This window comes from Centroberyx affinis, unplaced genomic scaffold (genome assembly GCF_046629955.1).
Source record: "Centroberyx affinis isolate AG114_WGS23_722 - 3 ecotype Tasmania unplaced genomic scaffold, CSIRO-AGI_Caff_v1 ptg004772l_1, whole genome shotgun sequence".
NCBI classification, from domain to species: Eukaryota; Metazoa; Chordata; class Actinopteri; order Beryciformes; family Berycidae; genus Centroberyx; species Centroberyx affinis.
In genome coordinates, this window is record NW_027282316.1 from 389,315 (window position 1) to 406,906 (window position 17,592).

The window sequence follows — 17,592 nt, forward strand, 5'->3', positions numbered from 1 at the left end:
AGGCTGTTTTTCTCAGTTCTTGAGAAGTTGATGTTATGGAGATACAAGGTTGTCTGTTGCCTGTCGGTGACAATATACAAAAGGTCAAAGTCTGTTATGGAACAATGTAAATACATTTTAGGTACATCTTAGAGGCAAATTTGCATAGCAATGAGAGCTGGATATACGTGCGAGCTTACTGTGTGGGAGATATGACTTTTAAATTTTGACTTGTAATTGTAGCGCCCCGTTGGTCCAGACAATGTAATTATAAAAATGCTGAAACACAGTGGTAAGATGCATCATTCCCCCAAAGTGACGTCAGAGTGACAGATGGATGGATGGGCGAAAGAAAATAAATGAAGTGAATGAACGAACGGAGGCCAGCATGAGTTTTGATGCCTTTGGATCGAGCCTGCAATCCGGTCTCAGGCCCAGTGCATCATGGGTGATAGTGGAGCTGTCAGGTTGCCAGATCAGGTGATTCATTGGAGTCAGTGGAGAGAATTGTGACACATCAGTGAAAACACTGGCTGGAGCTGTGAGCCAGATACCATTTGGTAGGGAATGATTCCCACACAAACACTGGATGACGCCATTGTTTTTCCCCCCTCCTGCTCTTCCTCTCATTTCTTCTCCTCATCCTCCTTTCTCTCCCCTTGCTCCTCTTCTCTCTCCTCCTCCTCTCCCTCGTTCGTCCTTCATGACGCATCTACTTTCTACCTCGTCTTTTCCCTCCACTCTCCTCCCACACACACCGCTTCCTCCTCTTCTTTCCCTCTCCTCTAACCATCCGTCCCTCCCTCCCTCCCTTTCCCTCACCTCCTCCTCCTCCTCCTCTTCCTCTACTCCCTCCAGCGTTGAGGCCGTGGGTGTCGGAGTTTTCCCGTCCGGGGGTGAAGGACTTCTCCCAGCTGGCCTTGGACCTGGCCAGAAACCAGCTGGTCGTAGGAGCAAGGTGACGCTCATGGGAATCACTCCACTTAAACCTGCTCTATTACTTTTTAGATAGTTTTGACCAGCTGCCCTAGAGCCATATCAGCTTTATGAGTGGACAAACAACTCTCCAATCAACACTTGTCAACTAATGATTGACATACCAATCTACCAATCCGTGCCTCCGACACCGAATATTGGAGTACGGCTTTTGGTGTAACGGTTCGACTCTTGACAAGGACATAAGATGGTAAAAAGGTGTTGCTGGGGAACCACTGAGGCGGATTGTAGCATCTATGGTCCATCTTTGAAGTATGTTGGACATAGCAACAGTAACTAAGGGGGGCAGAAATCTTGCAAACGGTTAATTGTCACTGATTACACTTTCCATTTACAATCAGTATGGTATTGGTGTCTATAAAGTGAATAGATTTGATAAGGTGTATAGCACATTAAATTCACGTCTGCGCCTCAGTTTTGCATATTGTTATATTTATATTCAGTAGAGAAATGAGGTTTGGGGGGATATTTTAATTTATTTCTTCCAAATTACATCAAATTTCTAGGCTATTAAGAATAATAATTATAACTAGAAGGGCACTCGGAGAGCGCAGACCTCCGCCAAGGTTTGTGCTATTATTGCTTGTTTGTGAGTTGGATCCGGATCCGCTCCAAAATGTAATGGGTTCTTCCTTGGCCCATGCTACACCCTTCCACCAAGTCTCATGAAAATCAGGCCAGTAGTTTTTCCGTAATCCTGCTGACAGGCAAACAAACAAACATACGGCACCGAAAACATAACCTCCTTGGTGGAGGTAACTATTATTATCACATTTCTAGGCTGTTAATAATAATAACTATTAGAAATTCGATCTTACTATTCAAGCATTGGAGGAAACGATGGCCATTTAGTTTAATTTGCTCAGACCTGCTATTTCCAGAAAAACGGGCTGATTGTGGAAAAGGGAACCTGCTTGAATTAAAAAGACAAATTTTTCACTTCAAGTATGATTACTTTTGTTTTTTTACTATATCATATGCCATATCGAGATCACGGGAAATATCGCGATATTCATGAAATATCGCAATATCAGCCCAAGCGTTATTGACTTGTGTTGATTGGAGAGTTGTTTGTCCTCTCATAGAGCTGACGCAGCTAATATGGAGTGATTCATCTTCTTCTTCTCCTGCTCGCTAATCATAAGTCGCTCTGGATGAGTGCTAAATGACTAAAATGTAAATGTCAAAAGCATTAGGATCTATATAACCATTAGCATCTAGGCTTATTTTCAGTGAACATGGGCTTCAAAAGGTTCGTTTTTGAATATGAGATGAGAAATAAGTTCTAAGCATTTTGAAATGATTATGTCTCCTATGCCTCCTTCTTCTTTCCAGAAACTACCTTTTCAGACTGAATCTGAGCAATGCCTCCCTCATACAGGTAAGGACAGCCAAGCCAAGTATTGTCCTTTTATTAAAACTGTGATCTGGTCCAGTCAGTGTGGTCCAACTCTGATATGACAGATATGATCCAGTTTGATTGATTACATATTTATTGTAGAATAGGTCAGTGCTACACTGGTTGTCTATGGGAAGACCTTAACCTGAATTGATTCTATTGAGACATTTTGATCAGATTCCACACAAGTAAGTATGCATGAATATGTATTCTTATTCTTACTCTCCTGGGGTTCAGTGAAGAGTTTTAGTGTCTGAATACCTACATACTGAATATTGTAATTTTTTGGAATTGGTTGAATTGTTGCAAGTAGCATCACACTAATGTAAGCTATTTGAGGATAGGGTCTTTTAAGGGAAAAAAAGGCATTTTCTGACAATATATTTGATCTTTTTTTCCATATCAGTGGTTGTTTGCCTTATACTGACTGGTGGTCATAGTTTACCCGCCTTTTTATTTAACACTACACCACCAGAGTTTGAGCCAGTTGAGAAAACAGCGGAAATGAAAGGGGGGAAGGGAGGAAGGGAGTAACGAAGGAGTGACAAAAGATGGAGGGGTGAGGAGGATGGAGGTGAGGAATGTCAACAAGCTGTAGAATTTACACTTTTCACACAGGAAAGTGATCTGGCAACTCTTCTCTTCTTCCCTTCTTCCCTGTCTTTATTGGATATGCAGTACTGCAAGATATTATTTGGTCAGTGTGATAAATTATTAGCCAAACTATAAACTAATCTTATGGAAACACTGGTCCTGATGCTCCCAGATGGTATTTATTTTTAGATTTGGCTTCCAAATACATTCTGAGTATTTTTGCTCAACCATGGCTCTGTATTATAAAGATAAAAAAAATCTACACGATCAAATTTGGACTAACTTAGACGATGAGAGTGCCACTCCTTGTCATTCCCAACTGACGCCCATGTCTGGATATTTTAAAATAATAAAAAATAATATAATTTCAGAGGGACGTTTAAGCCTCCCATATGGCGAAGAAAAAGGAAAAATTCGATTGCTTCCGGAGTTGTGAAAAGCATTAGTTGTAGTATTTCTCAAGCAAGTCTAAAGCCTCTCTCCCCCATATCCCGAGCCTCCAGAAAATACAACACAAAAGGCAAAACCTGCTATTGAATGGGACACAGAACCCGGTCCTTGTCCAGTCCGGCAGTGATGAAAAGACTTCAGAATGGAGGCCGGGGGAGGGAAAAGGTTTAAGTGTATCCTGCAACTCTGACCTTTGGTAAGATCATTAGGAGTAGACATTGTGCATCTGTTAAGCTAAGGCCCAAATTAGAATTCAGATTCAGAGGACTTCTGACTAAATCGGATAATATTGATCTATTTTATCAGCTATTCAGGCTCACAACACTCATCCATCAGTGCTATGATGAATGGAGATATTTGGCAGGGGGTGGGACACTTGCCACAGTTTTTTTCAATGGACTGAGAGCTATATCTGAAAGCCGAACCCCCTTTTAATCAACCGCTGCGTTAGTGCACAATGCCATTATGCCATTTTGGGTACAAGAGTTCGCGTTTTCTCGGCTCATTCAAAGTGCAGCCCGGGTTTTCCAAAGGGATTGTCTGCTTTGGCCCTTTGTTGCCAGGGGCAAGCAGGAAAAGCATCTCATAGTCTCAGGAGGAGTAGACACTTTTTATTCATTTTCATGGGTAAAACACTCTTGGTTGTACTAGGCAGAAACTGGGAAAAGTCTCAGAAATGTAACAGAAGAGCTGTGGGTAAATTTCAGAGGTGTCTCCCTATGTTTTAATATATTGCTGCCCATGGCAATAAATTCCATATTGAGCAATAGGTTCAGTTCAGAATATTTGAGGTGCACTTGTTTAATTTTTTGGTAACACTTTACAATAAGGGTCACTAAGTTAAGGGTTAGTTAATGCTTAATAAGCATTAACTAACTAAAGTTAATGCTTAATAAGCATTAACTAACCCTTAATTAACAGTTAACTAATGTGTCTGGTATCATTTACTAATGGTGTTCATGTTAACTAAGGTATTAATACATTATTTAATAGTCATCTTTATAAACTATTCAATAATGTATAAATTAATACCTTAGTTAACATGAACACCATTAGTAAATTACACATCAGTTAACTGTTAATTAAGGGTTAGTTAATGCTTATTAAGTATTAACTAACCCTTAACTTAGTGACCCTTATTGTGTTACCAATTTTTTATTTTTTATTTTAACCTTTATTTATCCCAGCAATGTCAACTGAACATGCTGCTTCATAATATTATATTCATAATATTTCATAATATTATATACGGTCCAATCACTAATCATAGCACAGTAATGTAAGTAGTAATGGGCAGTCCCACCTAGGGCTGGGTATCGGTATTCGATACCTTTAAGGTATCGACCGAAGTAACCCAGTACCAAGTAGTATCGAAACTTCTCCAGTCAAACGATACCTGCATTTGATACTTTTTGTACACAGATCTAGAAAAAAATGACTATTTGTATGGTTTTGCTCGCAGCCAATCACCGCAAGGGTTCTTCGATTTAATGTGACGTGTGATTGGCCCACTACCGCAGCAGCTACAACCCATACAGTCTGTGGTGGTGAAGTCGAGCGCGGAGTTGGCAGTTCAGCGTGCCGAGATGCCACCAAAACTTAAAAAAAAGGTATCGAATGAAGTACTCTATTGGTATCGGTATCACTTTAAAGGTACTGGTATTGGTACTGGTATCGTAATTTTTTAAACGATACCCAGCCCTAGTCCCACCCCACTGCTCGCAAAAAGAAGGGAAGTGAAGGGAAAAATGAGTGCAAAAATAAATATGAAATAAAATGAACTCATTTTCGCTCTCAAACTTACTCCATATTTTCTGGGTTTTTTTTTTTTTATCTTTGCTACACTTATAATCAACTGCAGCCATTCACTGATTTGAAGAGGGCATTAATTTTCCCAGTGCCATTTAATGAAAATATTCTTAAAAGAGACTCATTTTTAATATCTGAAGGTAAATGACTCCCCAGTATTATAAATGCAGGGTTCTTGAATATTAAAATAACTGTTCTTACACCAAAGTATCCAAAAGCATTTTTCCAGAACGGTTCTAACTTTTGACTAAAACTAAATATCATATGCAGCAGGCCTGTATTATCTTTTTACCATCTTTAGACAAGTCTGCTTTCTATAGCTTTGAGGGTGTCCAGTATGTCAGCAGAGGTGGAAAGTAACTAAGTACATTTACTCCAATACTGTACTTAAGTACAATTTTGAGGTACTTGTACTTAACTTGAGTATTACCAATACCTGAAATATTGTACTTTTTACTCCACTACATTTATTTGATAACTAGTTACTTTGCAGATTCAGATTATTAATACAAAATATATATAATATATATCAACTAATAAATTGTGATGTATTATTATAGATTACTGTAAGCTACCCAGCAGTATATTAAGTAGTGGAAATCAGCCCCACCTTTTCCCAGCTGCAACATTAAAGTGATGTTTACACATTAATGCTTCAATAATAATAATATTTATAATAATATAATATATATATAAATTATATAATAATAATATAATATAATTCAATAATATAATATATACTGTATTATTCTGAAATGGGCCAGTCTGCATAATGAGTACTTTTACTTTTGTTGCTTTAAGTACATTTTGATGCTAATACTTTTGTACTTTTACTTAAGTAACATTTTGAATGCAGGACTTTTACTTGTAACAGAGTATTTATATACTGTGGTATTTCTACTTTTACTTAAGTAAAAGATCTGAGTACTTCTTCCACCACTGTATGTATCACTTCTCAAATCCATGGCCCACTTTTCTCTAACACTGTCTTGTAGCGGTACTTTATTATTCAGAGAGGAATAAAACCTGGAAGCTAAGTGGTTTGAGAATATACTGTGCCTCCCTCACAAATCTCCCCCATTCATTAGGTTCAAAGACAACTTGATTTAAGTGGTGAGACAGACACTTGGCCAGGCTCAGAATTGAACACATCAGATAGATATGACAAGTACAAACACATAAAATAATTGTACGATTTTGCCCGGGTTTGCTCATCATCACCACAAACTCAGTCAAATAGCTGTACTGGGTATCTTCCAATGGTGAAGCTGAGGCCAAATTGTAATTCATTGTCAGGATTTTACGGTTTGAGTAAAGCTTATCCTGCATTTTCGTTGTTGTTCTATCCCAAGGTGGCAATATTTTCCTCCCAGTTGAAGTGCTTGCGTGTTTAAAATCGCTGATTCAGATTCCTGCCGTGCAATGAAATGGCGGCCTGTTTATGATCCAGGTCGACAAAATCTTACCGTGTCTCGTACTCGTCATTTATGTCTCCCACAATGGAAATAAACCTCTGTGGCAATTGAGATTAAACCTAAGGATGCATACAGGAATGTGTATAAAGAGGAATACTGAGGATGGTTATCAAGCTAAGTCCCCTGCAGCTACTCCCCCATACTCCTCACCTAGACATGTTTTGTAATGCTTATCATGCAATTATGAGGTCCAGTCGGACCAGTACAACAAAGTTACATTTCTTTTATCTGTTATCTATTATTTATTTTACCCTTTTATATAACTTTTATATAATTTTGTGCTTTTATGGATTGTTTTCTGTCTTGCACTGCTGAACTGTTTTTGTACTCTTGCTTCATCTGTTTCATTCAGGCTCTTTTGTAATCAATCTGTGGAACACCTTTGAATTCTTTGTACAACAAATGAGTGACTGATTATTGAACGGCACCAAGGCCGTTAAAGTTGAAGGAGTAGTTATACGCACATCACGTAGGTGCAAGGCTATCAGAAGAACTGTGTGGATGAATAAAGAGAGTAACGCCTGCACACTTGCTCCATGCCACAAAAGTTTAATGGTGACAACGTTTCGATCCTACTTGGATCTTCGTCAGGTCAAAAAAGTTTGAAAAATAGAAACCACGCCCATATTTATACATCATGCACTCCCATAGGCTGACAAGCTCTATGGTGGCAGGTGTGGTTAACCACCCAAACCGCTCAGGGTGATAAACATCCACAAATACTTAACAAATCAATAAAGTACATAGAAAACAAATACATAGAGCAAAAACCAGTAGTACAAAAGCCATACTTCAAAAATATCAAAAATACATTTATATAAGATATATAAACATAATATCACATACAAAATCCCATATATCAGAAAATACTACATAACCTACGTTCAAAAATTTTTTTTGTATTCAGTTAAGGAAAAGAAGAAGTCTTAAATTCATGTAAGAAGTTGGGTCTTAAACCCTTCTATAAAAAGTCAGCTGGATCTAATCACAATAAGGAAAAAATAACAATGGAAAACATACAATACAGGTATGTGTGGCAGGTTCTAGAAAAATACCCATATATGTAGGGAGAGCCATCATGATACTACCACCATTTTTGTTTTTTTATTTTAGAGAAAATGTTTGATCTCATACTCTTGATTCAGACCTCTAGGTGTGAGAGTCTGGAGTCTCACATTAGAGACTCTCACACCTAGAGGTCTGAATCAAGAGTATGAGATCAAACATTTTCTCTAAAATAAAAAACAAAAATGTTGGTTAGCATATGGTGTATGCTAGAGTGTTAGCATGGAGTCTATCACTCAACATAGTGTGCTAAAGTGTTAGCATGGAGCACCGGAGCTAATCTACCAGGGACACATGGATGATTATGGTGTCTATGTTCTCATCACTTAATGGCAAAGGCGAGCAAGGGGCTAATATCCCCAAAATGTGGCATATCAATTGGAATTGATTAGTCATATGGTGGGTATATGTGTAGTCACCCTGCCAATGTTCTGGTTTACCTGACGAAGGTCCCATTGGGATCGAAACGTTGTCTATGTAACTAAATAAATTTGTCGGGAGCATTCGACAAGAGTTGCGAGCCATTACTCCACAAACCAGATGCCTGTGATACACACAGTTTGGCTCAGCACCAAAGTAGTGGGATGTGCGTAAGAGTGTTTTTAATGTTCACAAAATGAAATTCCCAAAACCAAACTGATACATCTCTTTCCAAGGCGACAGAATGGGGACCCGATGACGACACCAGGCGCTCATGTCAGAGCAAGGGGAAAACTGAGGTACTGCGCTGTATCCTATCAAGGGTTGGGGTCAAATTCAGTCTCAGTTCACTCCATTCAAAATGCAAATTGAAACTGCATTACACTTTATAATGAAAAAACATGGATTTTCAATATTTTGTGGATCTAGTAACTTTTTGTACAAAGTGGAGTCTAGAAGTCATGGTGGGAAGACGTGTGAAGATTCTTTTAATGAAATTGATTCTTTCCAATAGTGAATTGATTCAGTTTAGTAGCGCACAGCACTTTGGGCTACCCCCAGTCCGAACTGAATTTCAGTAGTAAAAGCATGAATAATTCCAAATCATGAAACAACAACATTGAGCGATGGTGTATTTGTCCGGTCCACAGGAGGAGTGTCAGAACTACATCCGGGTTTTGTTGATCAGTGGGAGGAAGCTCTTCACCTGTGGAACCAACGCCTTCACCCCCGTCTGCACCACCAGACAGGTTGGTACAACAGCTTGTAATGAGATGTGGTGAAGCAAGCTACCAGCTAGATGGATATATATAGATATAAATATAATATTTTTGCATTGCACTTCCCAGAGATCACCTGTTAATCAAACAGTGTTTCCAGTACTGTGACGTCTTCTTCCTTGGATTTTCTGTTGATGCAGTTTGAGTTTCTCTTTTCTTTGTCTGTTCAGCCATGGTGGCTATCGCTGCCTATGCTAACAACCCAGTTCTTCTTCTATTTTTTCCAAACAAACCGGAAACATAAAGTCCATCACTTCCTATGCGCCAGAGGATTTTTCCCAGAAAAGATCTACCAGACACCCAATCTTGGAACCCATCGTCTATCGGTCTGACGACGATTAGACTCTGGGGGCTGCGGCCAATATTTGGGGGTTTCCGGTGTAGTCAGCGGACATCCGGGCCAAGACTTCCTCTTCCATGCGCCGGCCATTGTTTACAGTCCGATTAGCAACTTGAGACGCGAGAATGGAGTTGGAGTTGAGAGACGACGTCTCATATGCAGATATCTGTTTATAGAGATTAGCCGAAATGTCGTCTGGACCTAAAACACCTACAAAAAGTATCACTTTAATCCAGTCGTAGACATCGTCTCTCAACTCCAACTCCATTCTCACTACACCGGAAACCCCCAAATATTGGCCGTCGCCCCCAGAGCCTAATTGTCGTCAGACCGATAGACGATGAGTTCCGAGATTGCCAGACACCAGGTGTTTAGAACAGCAGATGTAAAAGCTTTCTTGAACTGGATATAGGTTGAATCATTTTTGTGTTACATCCATCAGTGATAGTACGTAACAAAATCAAATCAAAAACAAAACATTTATCCATGTGAAAATGGCACAGACTATTACTTCAAATACAATTTTTTCTGACATGTACGCTCCTCCTATTTAAAAGGTAGGTTCATGCTTTCCAGCAAACTCATTGGTGGGAAGAAAGAAGTGTTCGTCCATTCATACTTTTTTCCTTGTGAGCTGAATTTGATACAAGGATCCAATCACAAAATAAAGCTGTCGCTACCTCACCTTACAACCACGGTGCATGAACCAGAAAAAGATAGAAAGGCAGAACAAAATCAGCTACTTTTGGAGGCTGGAGTACAGTATGTTCTAAGAATACATTTGTGCACTCAAGAATACAATCATCCTTCCACCCAGATAGCGGAATTGGGAGGTGGGAAGTGGCCAATCATTAAAAACAGCGTGATTTGTGTTTGCATGGAGGGATATGAGCAAATTGCAAAAAATAACATATGTAAAACCAAGCCACTGTGAAAACCAAATGCCCAAACAGAAGTAGACAGAATGTTCTTTTCCCTCTAAAGGACCACTTGTTTTTGAAGCATGAATTCCCCCGCTACCTCTTTTTTTCTCTCTCTCTCTCTCTCCCAGATTGGTAACATCAGTCGGGTCGTGGACACAGTGAACGGTGTCGCCCGATGCCCCTACGACCCGCGCCACAACTCCACCGCCATGGTAATAGAGACGGGCGAGCTGTACGCCGCCACGGTCATCGACTTCTCCGGTCGCGACCCGGTCATCTACCGGAGCCTGGGGAACATGCCGCCGCTACGCACCGCCCAGTACAACTCCAAATGGCTCAATGGTAAAGACTACAAAGTACCACACTGATTTCTTCTTACACCGAATTGCAAGTCATAGTCACACCACTACACCAGGTGATTCCACTGATTGGCACAGCTTCAACCAGAGAGGAGGAACTAATCAGTGAAATCACCTGCTGAAGTGTTTGGTTGGAATGAAACCCTGCATGCTCTGGGCCCTCCATGGCACACGGTTGAATATTCCTGTTCTAATGCAACATTTTGATTGGATTCCGCACAAGTACGAATGATTATTCTTAGAGTTTTTGTGTCCCCTGATGGTCTAAATGCTGTTTCAGAGGCTTCTCCACCCTGACAAGAATAAAAGTCTGTGGGACAGTGAATACTAGAGTTTTCGTAATGTTTTGGGGCATGGAAATGGTCAAATTTAAAGATACTGGATATCGGCACAAAATATCGACTATACGGTACCTTCAATCCAAAAGCATAGGTATTGGCCTTCAAAAACCCCTATTGACTGAACCCTAGGCATGAGTCTAATGCTGTTCAGGGCCCTTGGCCATTACTGCCACCAGCAGCTTCATTGACAAAGGCTTAGTTGAACATGCCTGATATAGCTTAATAGCTTAACAGCTTTATAATATGAGTTTAAGTAACCAAAGTCTTTGATCCCTAATGTTCTGCTGAAAGTTATTGGTAACACTTTACAATAAGGGTCACTAAGTTAAGGGTTAGTTAATGCTTGATAAGCATTAACTAACCCTTCATTAACAGTTAACTAATGTGTCTGGTAATCATTTACTAATGGTGTTCACGTTAACTAAGGTATTAATTTATACATTATTTAATAGTCATCTTTATAAACTATTAAATAATGTATAAATTTATACCTTAGTTAACATGAACACCATTAGTAAATTACACATTAGTTAACTGTTAATTAAGGGTTAGTTAACCCTTATTAATCATTAACTAACCCTTATTAAGCATTAACTAACCCTTATTAAGCATTAAATAACCCTTAACTTAGTGACCCTTATTGTAAAGGGTTTTCTGCCTCTCCCTGCACTGTATATTATTTGTTATCTTTGTCATTTATGTATTTTCTTAAATTGTGCAAAATAAAACTAAACTAAACTAAAACTAAAGTGTTACCAAGTTATTTTATGGCAATAGAGTTTATCCGCTTTTTGGAAAGAGCTCGTCACGTCTACAGCATCTCATCTTTTCTCTCCTCGTTTTGTTTTCTAGAGCCTCATTTCGTGTCGGTTTATGAGGTCGGTCTCTTCGCCTACTTCTTCCTGAGGGAAAACGCCGTCGAGCACGACTGCGGGAAGATGGTGTTCTCGCGCGTGGCCCGGGTCTGTAAGAACGACATAGGCGGACGCTTCCTGCTGGAGGACACCTGGACCACCTTCATGAAGGCCCGACTCAACTGCTCGCGCTCTGGAGAAATCCCCTTTTACTACAACGAGCTGCAGAGCACCTTCTACCTGCCCGAGCAGGACCTGATCTATGGCATCTTCACTACCAATGTGTGAGTGGTGTTAAGTTACTTCTCTTTCAGTTCCCCTCTCTGTGTCACAACACACACACACACACACACACACACACACTAGGGTTTGACCAATATAGGTGTTTGAAGGTTGGCTTTTTCGCAGATATTCAATATCTTTCAATCTGACCAAAAATTCCCCCAAAATTTTTATTGTTTCCCACAGAATTCTATTCTTGTTAGGGTGGAAAAGCCTCTGAAAGAGCATGTAGACCATCATGGGAGGCTAAAACTCTCTAAACCCAGTATGATGATAATAATATATTCATGTATAAGTGTGTGAAATCTGATCAAAATGTCTCATTGGAATCAATTCAGGTTAAGGCAGACAACCAGGTTAGTACTGATCAACTCTACAATAAATATGTGATCAATCAAACACCATTATAGTAACGGTGAGACTGGTGCAAGTTGCTCACAGGGAAAATGAAAAAGTGCTTCCTCAGAGAAAAAGTTTGAGCACCAGACTTCTTGTCAGGCACCTGGCGTTGGTAAGCAGCCTACAAGGCAATCTATTATTACTTGGCTGCCTGGTAGGCCATGGGCATATCTGGCTGCCTGACAGAGTGCCTCCGTATTGCTTTCCTCCCTGTCAGGCACCTGGCATTGTCTAACATTCTTTGGGCTGCCTGGCGGCTACCTGCTTTTGCTTGGCTCTCTTGGAGGCTTAAGGTGCCTAAGAGACTGCTTGTGCTGTTTAGCAGCCTGTGGCTAGTATCACTTTGTACCTGCTGCTTTTAAGAAGTCACTTGTGAAATGCAGGCCAGTGGTACTTTTCAGAAGTCTTCCCCGGTTGTTACCGTTTTTCATTTCTGTCGCTTTCACTGTCCTTTTATTTGTGTTCTTTTACAACTGTGCTTTGGCCTCGCCGTCTTACATTTTATTGTTTGATTTCACCTGCAGTATGTATTGTTGCTTACACAGATGTTGCTTTGCACTGTGCTGTAGCACCTATTCACTGTACTGTATTGTAATACCTTGTGTTTTGTCTGTTCTTTTTAATGTGTGAAGCACTTTGTAACCTCTGTTTGAAAAGTGCTACATAATTCAAGTTTTCTTTTGAAGAAAATCACCGAAATGCATGTAAAATCACCGTAGCTGGGGATACGACAATGACTATTTTTAAGCAGAAATCATGTAAATTATCAGCACTTTAGCCACTAGGTTAGTGGTTCTCAGCATGGGGTCCGGGGACCACCAGGGGTCCTTGAGAGAGTTCCAGGGGATCCCCAGCAAATTGATGAATTGTTAAATTTCAGAATTATTTCATTTGCAAGAAGTTAACACAATTAGATAATGTAGAATAATGACTGTTTTGATCATAGATTCACTGTTATCTCTCTACCTACAATACAGACATGGAATTCTAGACAAAATCATATCTGACAATAAAAATATTCTCAGATTTGGGTTTGAGAGACAAAATCTCATCAAATGGGGGTCCGTAGCTCTAATGTGGACTCAATTAGGGGTCCTTGATATGAAAAAGATTGAGCATCACTGCACTAGGTTATCGAGTGAGCCAGCTCACATGCCTTCAGATCAGTCAGGCGTAGCTGCATTTATCAAGTGATAGGAGATTTCTAACACAATGCATTTACTACAATAAAAAGGCTAGATATGTGGATATCTCAAAGTATGTAAAGCTACAAACCTTTGGAATTTTTGGAAAGTGTTTGGAGTTCGTTAGATTTCAGGAGAATGCAGCTTTTTCATTGGCTCAGGACTGCACCAGGCACAGGACCAAACCATTGAAAATAACTGAAAAAAAGGCACAGGCACGTTCAAAAAAGTGTCCTCATATGATCACAGCCTGAAGCAGCAAAGTTTCTGCATGTACAAGTGATCATTTACCACTATTACAGGAGGCTAAAATTCAGCCCTGCTAGCTTTTCATTTGTGATCTTGCATGTTTTAACCCATTTACAACACTGCATGCATACTTTACATTACTACCAACCATTCTTCAAGGCACACAATATGAGAAATATAGTATGAGAAATATGAGAGAAATATGAGAAATAAAGTATGGTCCTTTAAATATAATTTTGTCAGTCCTTTTATGTTAGTGGTCATTTTGATCTTTTTGGAGCACTGTGATGGTCAAGTGATTGAGAGATACTGGTCAGTGATTGTCTGATTGAGCAAAGTAAGATGCTACACTGCATTTACTTTTGCATTGTCTAGTTGGCATGGGTCATTCTTCACCTTAAAGGAACTCCTTTAGTGAGAGTCAGCAAGGTATAAAGACAAAAAACACTTGGCTGTGGAAGCATGGGTGGAGTGGTGAGTGCTCTGACCTTTCTCTAAATGCCTCAGCCTCAGACCTTAGCTCTGCATTTAACACCTTCACACCAGAGCTCCTCAAGGCCAAGCTTTCCCAGCTGAACATGCCTGACCCCATCTGTCAATGGATCACTGACTTCCTGACAGACAGGAAACAGCATGTGAGTGTGTGATGTGGGTAAGCACAGATCACACACACTAACTCTGAGCACCGGTGCACCACAGGACTGTGTGCTCTCTCCTGCTCTGTTCTCTCTACACTAATGACTGCTGCTGGTGATGGTCCAGTTCTACACAGCCATCAATGATTCCATCCTCACCTCCTTCATAACTGCTTAGGACGAGGACCAGACTACAATACATCATCCGGTCAGCAGCGAAGATCATCGACTGCAATCCTCCGGGACCTCTACGACTCCAGGACCTCTACGACTCCAGGACCCCTACGTCTCCAGGACCTCTACGACTCTGGGACCTCTACGACTCCAGGACTCCAGGACCTCTGCAACTCTGGGACCTCTACGACTCCAGAACCTCTACGACTCCAAGACCTCTACGACTCCAGGACCTCTACAACTCCAGGATCTCTACGACTCCAGGACTTCTACAAATGCAGGACCTCTACATATCCAGGACCTCTACGACTCCAGGACCTCTACGTCTCCAGGACCTCTATGACTCCAGGAGCTCTACGTCTCCAGGACCTCTGTGACTCCATGATCTCTGCATCTCCCGGACCTCTACATCTCCAGAACCTCTACAACTCCAGGACTTCTACGTCTCCAGGACCTCTACGTCTCCAGGACCTCTACGACTCCAGGACCTCTACGACTCCAGAACCTCTACGACTCCGGGACCTCTACGTCTCCAGGACCTCTCCGACTCCAAAACCTCTACGACTCCGGGACCTCTACGTCTCCAGGACCTCTACGACTCCAGAACCTCTACAACTCCAGGTCCAGAGAGCATGCAGGCAAGATCATGGCCCCTCCCACCCTGGTCATATCTTCCAAGCTCTCCCATCAGCAAAGCGATTCTGGACAATCAGAACTAAAACAACCAGACATAAGAAAAGCTTCTTCCCGTGATCGGTGGCCCTCATCAACAACTGAACTTCACTCCACGACCACACTTTTGTGTTGTTTCATGTTTAATGAAAGGTCTGAAAACTAACTGAGAAGGTCTGACTGATTCTGTTACTCCCCCCCCTCAGGAACAGTATATCGGCTTCTGCTGTATGTGCCTTCAACCTGAGCGCCATCACCCAAGCGTTCAACGGACCTTTCCGCTACCAGGAGAATCCCCGGACTGCCTGGCTCTCCACCCCCAACCCCATACCCAACTTCCAGGTAACTCTCATGGCCATGTTTAACCAGTTTCAAGTGCATAGTATTGAAATTTGCTATATTCGCATGGGGGCTATATTCAGGGTGAAATCAGCTGCTGTAGTGTTTGGTTGAAATGAAAACCCGTAGACTCTTTGGCCTCGATGGGACATGGTTGAAAACTGCTGTTCTACTCCCTTCCCACTTCCTACCTGACGCTAACCCTTCCCTCCAGTGTGGCACCCTGGAGGAGGGTGGCCCTGGGGAGAACCTGACGGAGCGCAGCCTCCAGGACGCCCAGCGACTCTTCCTCATGAACGACGTGGTCCAGCCGGTTACCATCGACCCCCTGCTCACCCAGGACAACGTGCGCCTCTCCAAGCTGGTGGTGGACATCGTGCAAGGCCGGGACACCCTCTATCACGTCATGTACATAGGCACTGGTGAGCAAGTGACTGACTTTGGTCGGATTGCTATTTGAAACCCCACCTAAACCCACCTAAATTCAGTGTACCCACCTTTTTTTACTCACTTTTTTTGTCTGGCATACATCATTAGTGACATAAATTCATACTATACATCATAGGAAGTAGCATCAAACTGATGGAAGTTATAATAATAATAATAATAATAATACATTTTATTTGCAGCGCCTTTCAAAACACTCAAGGTCACTTTACAAATTGATAAAAACACAATAAAATAGATAAAACAACAAACAAAGAACACAACATTAAAATAAAATAAAGTATAGTATTATATAAGTATAGGGTTTTTTAGGGAGGAAATAAACATAAATGAATGCGTTTCTGATATTTATGGTTGATTGCCTTTTCATGATCCTTGAGTTTATCCACCTTTTTCCACTCATTTAAGAGTCACTGCTTTATGAGTGACTTAAATAATTTGCAATGTTTGCTGACTGGTTATAAACAACATACTCACACAACTAGTATTTTTGTGTCAGATGAGGCATGTCGCAACTGATAATGTAACAACTAACAGATAATATACAATTACTTCTTGGAATGTAATCTCTTTAAATCAAAAATGTAATAAACCTGATGACTCATGTAGAGGCATAAGTTATCACATTTTGTTAAATTACTACATACTAGGGGTGTAACGATACACTCAGCATTCGGTTTGGTACGATACACGGTACAGGCTTCACGGTTCGATACAATGACGATATTTTTAACAAATTTTAAATGGAAACAAATGACTGTAGAAGATTCTTTGCTTATTGTTTAGACATAAAATGTCAAAAAAAACATTTTTTTTACTTGAAGTTTAACCTATTCCTACAGTTTATTTTATAATGGTTTCTTTCTTTGTTATATATTTTTCAGTGCAAAAAGCAAATAATGGAATCTGTTGAATAAAATATATCAGCTTTTAACAGCGGATGCTTGTCTAAATGAAACAAATTGTAAATTAAAATAAAATGTCTAAACAAGGATGTCCTCTTTACAATTTGTGCAAATGTCTGAACATGGTTGATCTAACATTCTCCAAACACCTTAGTTGGCCAGGCAGGCCACAAAACTTACACTTAAATGAAAACAAATATGTTCAGACACTGATTTTCTAACCTAGGAGGGCATGTTTTATTTTTAGCATGTCAGCATTTTCAGGCAGCAGCTGACACCTTTGACACACGCTGCCAGAATTTGGTAGTGACAACCGAATTTATGAATGAGAATGAATTTGCATCTGTCTGGTCACACTGGAGCAGAGAGGAGTAAATTACCACTGTGTCTGTACGGATAATCTCTGTAACCATAGTAACGTTTACTTCAAACCAATATGGCGGCTACCACTGCCTGCGTTTTCAGTTTACTTGACACCACTAACACCAGTAACCAGAGGCGTCAATTTATCCATAAGATCTTA

The 17,592-nt window shown here is 40.5% G+C and overlaps 1 protein-coding gene across 1 annotated transcript in view; it reads left to right on the forward strand.

Moving 5' to 3' along the window:
- LOC139666034 (semaphorin-5B-like) overlaps positions 1-17,592 on the forward strand; it is a 60,692-nt gene that overhangs the window by 7,098 nt on the left and 36,002 nt on the right. Inside the window, exons 2-9 of the mRNA XM_071545108.1 lie at positions 838-937; positions 2,311-2,356; positions 8,424-8,486; positions 8,838-8,936; positions 10,358-10,571; positions 11,782-12,067; positions 15,585-15,720; positions 15,932-16,139. Of these exons, the coding sequence (XP_071401209.1) occupies positions 838-937; positions 2,311-2,356; positions 8,424-8,486; positions 8,838-8,936; positions 10,358-10,571; positions 11,782-12,067; positions 15,585-15,720; positions 15,932-16,139 (1,152 nt within the window). The remainder of the gene's footprint in view (positions 1-837; positions 938-2,310; positions 2,357-8,423; positions 8,487-8,837; positions 8,937-10,357; positions 10,572-11,781; positions 12,068-15,584; positions 15,721-15,931; positions 16,140-17,592) is intronic.